This window comes from Nansenia antarctica (assembly GCF_963989245.1).
Source record: "Nansenia antarctica genome assembly, chromosome: 8".
Lineage (NCBI taxonomy): Eukaryota > Metazoa > Chordata > Actinopteri > Argentiniformes > Microstomatidae > Nansenia > Nansenia antarctica.
In genome coordinates, this window is record NC_137678.1 from 15,952,704 (window position 1) to 15,963,863 (window position 11,160).

Here is an 11,160-nt window from a genome sequence, read left to right on the forward strand (position 1 = left end):
GGAGCCTCAGGCTAGTGGCCTAGAGAAGAAAATCATCAAGGGTTCACAAAACCAAATGACTGCCACGCTATATTAAAAAGCTGTTAGGAAGGAATGAAATAAATAGAATATGTGTTGATAAGCTGCACGACACTCTTACTTGCACTTCAGCACCAGGGCAGTATTTCATATTCATCTTCCCTATATCATAACTCTGGCTGAAAGACACAACACATTGATTTGAGGCCTCATCTCAATTTGAGGCCTCATCTTTCTCCTTCTACAAAGCAACACTTAATATATATATATATGTATAATGCTTCCTTCAATCCGTGATCTTTACCTCAGCCAAAATGAACTCTCCTCATACTTTTTCCTATCGAAGGTGTCCACTCCAAAGTTATAGCACATGAGAGAGAGATAGCCAGTCTTTTGGGGGGGGAAGAGTAGTAGTAGTAGTTAAGACATCACAATGTGAAATCAACTTGACATCAGCAGTATCTAAAACCTGAGGGAGATGTGTCAATGTGGTCTCCCCTGAGGGAGATGTGACAAGAGGGAGATGTGTCAACAAAAATATGATCAAAAGCATGATCATATTAGTGTTGACTGTCCACGTGGCATGAGTGTCCCACCTCTTTTGGTAGGCGCAGCAGAATGTCTTTACAGCGCTGCATGCAGGCCACAGCCTCTTGGTGATTCTCCTGAGCCACTGCCTGCATGGGGATACAATACACCATAAGCTATCAGTACATAAGGTGCAACCAGGACATAAGGTGCAGCTTGAAGTCAGCTGAGCTTCAGTTTCCTGTTCTCATAGCTGGATAACACATAATTTCCCTGCTTCGCACCTCATCCTGACTGCCAGTGTGTGTGAAAATGTCACTCTAAGAGTTGCCAAATTTCCCAAGAACAAATTAATTAATTATTAATTAATTTACGTATCGAGCCGCATGCAACTGAGCTTACGGATTCTGCTTGGTACGACATCACTCGGAGCAGGTCCTTCTCCACGTCTCCTTTGGATGTGTTATTATCCAATCCGTCGTCACGGGACGTCAGCCGGCAATACAGCGCCTCCAGGCTCTGAGAACACAACACACACCGGTGAATACAGTGTTTTAACTTCTCTATAGTTCTCTATAAACACCTGTATGAGCTAACCCAGTGTGTAGACCAGTCCACCTGTATGAGCTAACCCAGTGTGTAGACCAGTCCACTTGTATGAGCTATGCCAGTGTGTAGACCAGTCCACTTGTATGAGCTAACCCAGTGTGTAGACCAGTCCACCTGTATGAGCTCTGAGAACATAACACACACCAGTGTTTTAACTTCTCTATAGTTCTCTATAAACACCTGTATGAGCTAACCCAGTGTGTAGACCAGTCCACCTGTCTGAGCTAACCCAGTGTGTAGACCAGTCCACCTGTATGAGCTCTGAGAACATAACAGTGTTTTAAGCTCTCTATAGTTCTCTATAAACACCTGAATGAGCTAACCCAGTGTGCAGTCCACCTGTATTTAACTTCTCTATAGAGTAAGCGAAGTCATAAGCACATTGAGCTCACTGCTGATTGTTGTGTGAAGCTGCTGTGGCTTGAGGTATTTAAGCTTGCTTACGTTGACAGCCAGCTTTAAGAAGTGGTCAGCCAGCAGAGGTTTCTTACAGTCCAGCCAGGTTCTTCCTGTCTTGCTGGCCATCTGGAAGGAAAGGTGAAAATGTCAGTATTTGAGAGTAATCATCACAGCCAATGGCTCTGCAGTGATTGAGTTCATGGTCGTGAGATGTTCCACTAACCAGGATCTGTTTGCGAATACTGCCCTCTGTTGGATTCTCTGGTTCACAGGAGTACAGGAGTCGGCACGCTACATGACGCACTGACAAGATAGAGGGAGCAAGACAGATAGAGGGAGAATAGCTGTGATTGGATGGCACGGATCACGTGATTGACTGTAATTAACCATATTAATAATAATTGTAAAAATTGCATTATGCGATCTGCTCATAATTATTTAGTATGATTTATGTGAGCGTGTTACATGTAATGTAGCAATGACAAATAAAGTCCATTCCATTCCATTCCAGTAGTTTAATTCGCACATGCTTGTTCAGATGGGTAAAACGAATAAGTAATAATAACATGTCTTAGTGGCTAAATCCAGATCATCTGTAAGACTTCCAGATGCTACATCTTGCAGATACATGGAGTGGCCATCGTCATTGTTACCTTTTGCTTTCTGCTCTTCATTTATGGCTGTACCCACACGTTTGGTAACTGCCCAATTCCACAGCTGGATGGCGCTCTCTTCAAGCTGAAAACAATTTAATTTTGTAACCTTTATTTTCCATTGAAACCAAGGACTCTTTTACGAGGGAGCCCTGAATGCACATTATTTACAACAGTTACAAACATTTTAATAAAACATTTTCAAAACATTTTAAAACACAATCAGGAAAAACAATCACAGATTTCAACAAAGAAACATATTCAACATTCAACATCAACATTTGAGCAGTGAGTTGTACCGGTGAGGTGTACCGATGAGGTGTACTGGTGAGGGGTACCAGTGAGGTGTACCAGTGAGGTGTACCAGTGAGGTGTACCAGTGAGGTGTACCAGTGAGGTGTAATGAGGTGTACCAGTGAGGTGTAATGAGGTGTACCAGTGAGGTGTAATGAGGTGTACCAGTAAGGTGTACCAGTGAGGTGTACCAGTGAGGTGTAATGAGGTGTACCAGTAAGGTGTACCAGTGAGGTGTACCAGTGAGGTGTAATGAGGTGTACCAGTGAGGTGTACCAGTGAGGTGTAATGAGGTGTACCAGTGAGGTGTAATGAGGTGTACCAGTGAGGTGTACCAGTGAGGTGTACCAGTGAGGTGTACCAGTGAGGTGTAATGAGGTGTACCAGTGAGGTTCACCAAAACTAAAAGCGGTTTCAAATTATTCTTGTTTTTTTCAGCAATTAGTCATTCAGCACCAATTTCAGTTCAACACATTTTCCCCAGATTTTTTTTCTTTCTGAGTTCACCATCTAACACCTGAGACTGTGCTATGTCCAGGTCTAAAGCCAGATTAATGCACATTTAGAATTAGTCTACTTCACTTATTGGAGGGGCGAAATTCATCCTATTCACTGAAATGACTGACCTCCAGTTATACAATCAGGCATGCACAACAGTCACATATGGGCACCTTTATATGGTTTAACCAAATTAATTAATTCTAATATACACCAATACACGTACCTGAGGATCCAGTGGTTCTGGGAAGAACACTGCCGTTTCACAATACAGCTTCTCAATGACTTCATCTGTGTTAGCTTGCTGTTTGTGCAGCAGGTGCTCTGTGAGACCTTTAATAACACAAACAGAAGAGCGATCATGAGAAACCATTATAACAGAGAAACAATGACAACAGACACATTCCGTTAGAAATGATGGACAGAATAATGGTGGTCGCCACAGGACGTGGTTGATTTAAGGCAGAGCACATTGCTGTGCCTCTAAATAATTACTTACTAGCTGATTTCGAAGGAAGGCATGGCTTATAAATACACTAAATATGTGTTAAACTTGACACTTTACTGGCGAGTCAACAATGAGGAGCCCAGTGGTCAGTGCTAGCACAGCAGGCTAACACGGTACGTCAGCTAGCTACAGTAGCCGGTGTCGTTAGTTAGCCACGGCTAGCTTACTCTTTCGTTGATATCTGGTTAAATTAATTGAGCTTATTGAGAAGAAAATATTGAGTATAAATAGTTAAGCAACTCACATTTCACGTTTGATACAATGCTCTCCATCTTTTAAAAAAATAGAAACGGAGCTACAAAGCTAGCAAGTCTGTGGTGAAAGGCGAAGGTGACGTGAGTGCAGGGTTGCCAGATGGGATTGACACTTTCCATCCTAACTACAGTCTAAAAACCGCTAAATCCACCATTTCTTGTCAGAATTTTATTTATTTATTATTTGTTTAATTACTATTGGGCAGGTGCCCATCTCCTGCCACTAAACTGTATGTCTGTAGCCAATGATGTTTGTAAAAAATAAAATAAAATAAAAACAAAAACATTGTATGTAGCTACTAGGGTGTGTGTTTTTGTAACTGTCAGGCACTGACATTATTGATACCGCCTAAATGCTATTTATCCAGCGCAACCCGCCAAAAAGCTTATTTCCCGGCCCAGTGTGATCAACAGTATCCCATTCGGCGGTAGCCCGCCCCATCTGGCAACCCTGCCTGCCATGTCCCACCCACTTTTTGAAAATGGTAGCTTCCAAGAGATTTCATACGGAATGTTTGCTTTACTATTTCTGATTTCATGAAAATCAGGATCCAGGGATGGCTGGTATCAATGGGCTAGCAGGGCTAAGCCCCCCTATCTTTTACAATAAATATGAGAAGAAAAAAACTAAAGTTTCAGAATAAAAGTCCGGGGGAAAAAAGTTTCAGAATAAAAGTCTGCAGGTTCCAGAATGTCTTGTAGAAAGACGTCATATAAGTTGACAGTTTGTTGTTTTTGAGAAATGTGAATTGTACATTGAATTGAAAGTGAATATCTAATAGCTTGTTTTATTGAAAAAGAAAGTGTATGTCAGCAGATTTGTATATAAAGAACCTTTCGCTTGATATCACCAGTCTTAGCCATCATTTCAGAAGGTAGAAATACTACACTGTGACTCGTAATGTTGTATGTATGTAATGTTAATAAATAATAGGCACAAACTGATGTTGCAAAAGGTCAAAACTATAGCTGCATTTACTTCCCTGTGTTTAAATGAGTCCTCTTGCTCTTCTATATTTGACCTACTCCACATTTTCATAGCCTTATCGTAACATGTATTCTTACCAGTAGAAGCTAGTCAAAACCATATAATTTACTGCTTTTTATAAAGTGATAAAAGTAATATTGAGCAGAATTAAGTTCAGCCTACTGGTCCGGCCCTCCACAATAGTCCCGGTTTCTCATGTGGCCCATTGTGAAAATGAATTGCCCACCCCTGGTATAGACCCTAGGCCTAATGGATTTATTAGCCCCCCCACTCAGTATCATTACCAGCCGCCACTGTCAGGATCTGTTTAATGAAATATGAACAATACCAGATAATAGTTGATCTCTTGAGTTGCAATCTAGCTGCCTAAAGTTGGCTAGTTTTAATATGACTTTAAGTAGAGTATCTCATAAAGGACATAGCAAGTCTTTGTACTTTTTTCCCATAAGTATACAGGATGAATGAATAAATAAAGAATAAACAAATTAGGCCTCTAGATGACCCTAGAGGTGCCATAGGTCTTGTTCAAATTATGTAGAAATATGTAGAAACATGTCAGTAACATTTGAGAGCTAGCTTTCAATTTAAGTGAAGAAATGCGATTGCTGTTTCTAGAGATCTGTACTGATTTTGTAAAAAAATAAATAAAAATGATTCTCTCCTATTTCCAATGATAACCTTTGGTGCAATATGAACATGCGGCCACAAGATGGTGTATTTTAAACCTGGGGCCTTGGGGATGAATAGTTTGTTATCGTCAATAACCAATTCCCATACACACCTTACCCTTAACATTAACCTTAACCCTAGCCTTAACCATAACCCTACATTTAGGACAATTGTTATGAGCAGCAATCAAAAACAAACCACTGAACATGATCCTTCTTGGATAATATGTAAGTAAACTCCTGCATACATCAATAGACTTCCCAGAACCTCAGTGCCACTGTGTGAGAAAGGGGCTTTTGAAAGAGACATATCGTTTACACTCCATATCCACCATGGTCCCTTGGTCACCGGTCAGGGCAGGGCCTCCTCCTTGAAGAAAGTCTTTGTTGCTATAGTACTGTTCCTTTTACTAAGACCTTATTGTTGAACCAGAGGAAAGACCGCAAGCTGCTTGTATAGAGTGGGTCAGCGCCTCGTATTGTGTTTTGAACACCAGATTCTAAAATAAAACGTCTTAAAACCTACTCCTTTCAGCTCTCAGCTTCCAGCAATTGTTCCAGCTGGAGTCTTATCTAGCTGTCCTCCTGGCCCAAGGGGAATGTGCCCAGCTCTGAGGACTGATCATACAAATTAACATATCATACAGTACAGCACTGAGAGGGTCACATTAGGTGGAATGGGGCACGGCATATGACCACACAAATATAGGCTACTTGCCTGGTTTCTTACTGTACATGGATACAATTTTGAAAGACATTTGTTTTTCAGTGTTCCACAAAGTCAGTTATGTATAGAGCCTCTTCCTCTCTCCCCGTTTTCTTCACAGTGAGATGTGTCCCAATATTTATTCTGCGCAGAAAAGACAGTAATTATTGCTTCTTTTTACAATATTCCTTCCCTTAACAGAACTAAAAGCCCTTGCATCAGTTGAGATCATTTCTGTGGAATTCCTTATTGCAACACTGCAAAACTTTCCTCTGTTCAATATTAGAGGAAGAGGATGTACTGTACATGAGGAAAAATGTGTCTCCACCATATTTGACAGATGAGGTGGTATGCTGTGGCAGTTCCTTTTTTCCTTCACACTTACTCTTGCCATCACTCTAGTACATCTTTGTTTCATCTTTCCACTTTCAGACCTTTTAGACCTTTTCCCATAACTTTGCAGCCTCATTTAGATACTTTTTAGAAAACCATGACCTGGCCATTGTGAATAATTATTTGGTCTTCCACAGTAGTCTTTTCATTGGCTTACCAGGGGGTTTGCCATTTCTGATCTCACCAGTGCTTTCTTTCCTTTTAATCAAACTGTTGTTGTTTCTATGTTTAAGGTTTTGGCTAGGTTTCTGATATGTCTGCCTCATAATGGCTTCCCTGAATATCACGTATGTCTTTTTGGCCTTCATGTTGACAGACACCAATAGCCGACTCCAAAGGCAAAGCCTAGAATCAATACAAGACATTTGCTGCGTTTGTAAATACGCTCTGGAAATCTGATTACCACTCATGGAATGCCTCTTCTCCAAACAAATTACGTGGTCCCTTTATGACGTTGAACCCAGTGTACACTTTGGCGCTCTCAGAGCGAATTTACGAACGCAGCCATTGAGAGCTCTCTTATGACTGCACAATTAGACGGAACACACCTAATGAACCAGAATCACCTGTCAAGCTAATTGCCCCATCACTTTTGGGTACCTTGAAATAATGGGATTATGCATAGACATTTTTGTAATTTCTGATTGGTGGAAACAATATATACACAAATACCATCAGATAAAAGCTGATAATCTACTTTCACCACATAACAATTGTTTGATTTCAAATCCCCCCTCCAAAAAATGCTTTACTGTCCCATTACTTACGCAGGGTACTGTAATTGTAACTGTAATTTCTTTTTTAGACAATTAAGCCATAAAAAGTCATAATGAAATACTTTGAATAATAGATTTGATGAATTTGATGAATGATCCTAGGGTTGAATAACCGTAAACGGAATAGCCCTCTGTTTCTCATGTAGCCTCTATATTATTTCTTTTATGGCAACATTTTGCCATTTACTGTTCCATAGTGCCATGTTCAGGATAAATTCCTCCCATAGATCTAGCTGGTGTGGACTGTTACAGCACATTCTACAAAATGACTGGTTCAAGTCATCATCGTGTAAATGAGCGCAGAAACGCACACTGACACTGATAATGGCATGCCTCCCACAACTCCACCTTTATCAATTGTTTCCCATGTTCTCATGTACCATATCACCATGTTCCCACTGCAGGGGAAGGAAGAGTGCTGTTCTTCACAGACCAGAATGGGCCGCGGCGGGCCTCCTCACCTATCAGTTAATTGACCATGATGGAACACAGCCCATTTTTGGATCCGCTGACGTTCAAGCCCTCAAATTGTTGGGTCCTGAGTTCTGATACGGGCGGAAAGGTGAGGCAGGATGTTCTTATTTATGAATGAATGAATGGACTTTATTGTCATTGCTACAGTACAGGTACCAAACAACGAAATTTAGGAGGGGTGGCTCCCCTGGTGTTAGGAAAGGGAAAAAAAAAAAACTTAAAAAAATCACAAGAAGGGAATGAGCTGGTTTACATAAATAAAGGCTATGTACACAATCCACTGTACTATACTGTACAGATAGTCGACTAGGGTTGTCATATTGCACAACAGTATTTTTTCACGTCATTTAAAGTGTCACAGTTTGCAGGCTTGAAATGTACATGTCTGTGCCTCAGCACCACACCTGATTCCTTCAGTCCAGCAGCTGCCATACAATCCGTCCAGACTGTCCAGGGCCCAGTACAGTACCTGCCACAGAGAGCTGCCAAACACATTTGTTGCAGCGATTAAGGAAAACAGTCTGCAGCACATCCACACAACACGGGGCGCTGCTAAGGGACAGAGGGCTCACGGAGGGGTTATTTACATTGATATAAAAAGCTCCATATCCTGTCTCCAAGGTTATAAATAAAATCAGCAAATATTTATTCTAAGTGTTTGTAGCGATACCTTCTATCAGATATGACAATGATTGTTTATGTTACCTCCACCTGTGACGTGGCCCCAGACAAGATAAGGTCTAACATTAGGCTGTACTGGGTTTAAATCAGGGGCGGATTTAGGATTGTAGGAGATCCGGGGCTTAGCCCAGAGGGAGAATATAATGTGCCTTCAACCTTCAACTTACCACCACCTTAAAGCGGACAAAAGGCACTGGAGAACACATATACATTCACACCCTTTAATGAAGCAAACTAATTGTGGTGGTTCTGGGCACAGAGGGAGGTCAGCACACGTAGCTCCCCCTGCAGGCCAGAACGCGCCATTGGATAGCAGCTGACCTGTATTACAAAATAGACAGTACACACACACACACACACACACACACACACGTCAGTCACCATCATTTATATTTGAATAGAATTACATAATTGATGGGCTGAGGCTAGTTATGTTACAGTATGTATATCAGGGCAGACTCTGTGCTCACCACTTATATTGTATTTAGAGTCTTGTCCTGTGTTATATGACGATATATTACATGTATTGTTGGCCTGTGTATAGTACTGTGAAATCAAATCCCCCCTGGGACATTAAACAAACTTAGTTAGTTAGCATTACATCTTAGGATAGATTTGAGTCATGTTCTGTATACATACATACTACCATAAGGGCATACTTAATGTGGTTACTCCATGTTTACTAGCTGTAACATTAACGTTACTAGATTGAAATCAAGTGAAATACTGAAACACAACTGTGAACATTTCAAACCTGCAAACTGCGACACTTTAAATGAATGTGAAATAACACTATGTGCAATATGACAACCCTCGGGTACATAAGGTTCAGAGATAGGAAATGTTAGAATAGGTATAGCATAGCATAGAGTACAGCACAGTGTTTTATTTGTATAGTATAGTATAGTGGATAGTGTACATAGCCTTTATTTATGTAAACCAGCTCTTTTCCCTTCTTGTTTTTAGTTTTTTTTCCTAGCACCAGGGGAGCCCCCCCTCCCAAATTTCGTTGTTTGGTACCTGTACTATATAAATGACAATAAAGACCATTCATTCATTCATTCATTCATTCTTTTTCACTTGTTACTCAGTCAACCAGAGTGCAGATATCAAAGACTATCAGCCTGTTATTCACTTTAGTGGAGTATTATCCTTTGTTTGATTTCTTACCATGTTTGTTTGATTTCTTACCATGTACCGTAACAGTACCTTGCTATGTTTCATTTTCATTATAACATAACGTTATGTTATGATAGCCAGCTAGCATTAGCAAACCGGAAAAGTAGTGTCAGTGAGTCAGTCACCTTTCTAATAAGATTCACAAACCTGAAACATCATCTATGTCATCACTGCTGGTGATGTCATTGTTGTCAGCTGCTGATACTGCTGCTGCAACAGTTCTTGGCGCTTGTTTTGTTGAAAAAAACTTTGGGATATCCATCCTTACAATTTTGCAAGTCAGGCACTGATTGAGATCACTTCTTCTTCAGGGCAGGGCAGGCTACGCAGTACGCAGGCTAATGTCGCGCAGCTGTATGTGGCAGGTGTATATCAGGTAGCACATTTGTTGTTGTTGTCGTCAGGTGTTGACCCCGGAAGGGCAAATAGGTTTGACCGCAAGGGCGCTAAGTTTGTTATTGTTTGTACCAGTGATTAAGCCATTGATGGCACATAGTAACACAATAAATGTTTATTATGCAGCAAACCAACGACTACGGATCTTATATAACCAACAGCAACACATCAAATTTAGGACGCACGGCGCGTCAACCGGACAATCCGTCGGGTTAGCATCTCAGTAGCAAGTAGTAGACTATGCTCCTTTAACAATTATTATTAATGTACCTGGTTATGTTACAGTAGAGAAACAAAAAACTGTTACCAAAACTGAGTATTTACTAGCTAAGATTGGCAAAAGATTGGCGTGGTGCAACCGAAATTAGTAAACAACTAGTTTGAAACTAGCTAGTAACAACTAGGGGCTTAGTAACTACTGCATGCCTGCATTTAGTAATGACTTACGCCAAATTGGTGCAACCCAGTCCAGTAGGCTACCAGATACAATGTTGTAATGTATGCACGTATTTTGCTACCACGGTTGCCAGATGGAATTGACAATGTCCAGCCCAACCAGTCTAAAAGCTGCCGAATCCACCCGTCCAGTGTGACCAAAAGTAGCCCAATCTGGCAACACTGCTTGCTACGTTCTTACAGCTCGCGTGAACACAGGTTCTTCCATCAGCGCTCGCCTGCCGCTTCGATTGCAGACTCAAGTTAACGCGCGTGCAGAAAGATGCCACGAAACTCAAGTCCCGTAAAACAAATTGTTATTTCTCGCCGTGAGAAATAGAGATGCGGCGTGAGAGCGTGAGAACTGGTTGAAATGCGTGAGTCTCACGGTGATTGCGTGAGACTTGGCAGCTCTGCTAGCTAATAAGCTAACACTTGTTTGGCTAGTGTAGTAAACACACACACACACACACAGACACACACAATAACTTGTGAACAACACAACAAACAAAACCACGCTAAGTCAGCTAACAAAAACAAACAAGCTTCTTATAAAGCTAGCTAGTTAACAAGCTAACACCTGTGTGGCCTCCTGTGGTAACCTGTAGACAGGTGAGGTAACCTGTGGTAACCTGTAGACAGGTGAGGTTACCTGTGGTAACCTGTAGACAGGTGAGGTAACCTGTCAGGATGTTCATTTCCC

General features: G+C 41.2%; 1 protein-coding gene across 1 annotated transcript in view; it reads right to left on the reverse strand.

Moving 5' to 3' along the window:
- The window catches only part of LOC308163922 (testis-expressed protein 11-like), a gene marked incomplete at both ends in the record, with an annotated part of 19,629 nt that extends 8,474 nt beyond the window's left edge, over window positions 1–11,155 (reverse strand). The window contains 10 exons of the mRNA XM_080538096.1: window positions 1–19; window positions 140–197; window positions 323–408; window positions 615–695; window positions 949–1,065; window positions 1,600–1,680; window positions 1,778–1,857; window positions 2,208–2,292; window positions 3,226–3,332; window positions 11,110–11,155. The exon at window positions 1–19 is cut by the window's left edge and continues 77 nt beyond it. Coding sequence (XP_080394222.1) covers window positions 1–19; window positions 140–197; window positions 323–408; window positions 615–695; window positions 949–1,065; window positions 1,600–1,680; window positions 1,778–1,857; window positions 2,208–2,292; window positions 3,226–3,332; window positions 11,110–11,155 — 760 coding nt within the window. The remainder of the gene's footprint in view (window positions 20–139; window positions 198–322; window positions 409–614; window positions 696–948; window positions 1,066–1,599; window positions 1,681–1,777; window positions 1,858–2,207; window positions 2,293–3,225; window positions 3,333–11,109) is intronic.
- Between the last annotated feature and the right edge of the window lie 5 nt (window positions 11,156–11,160).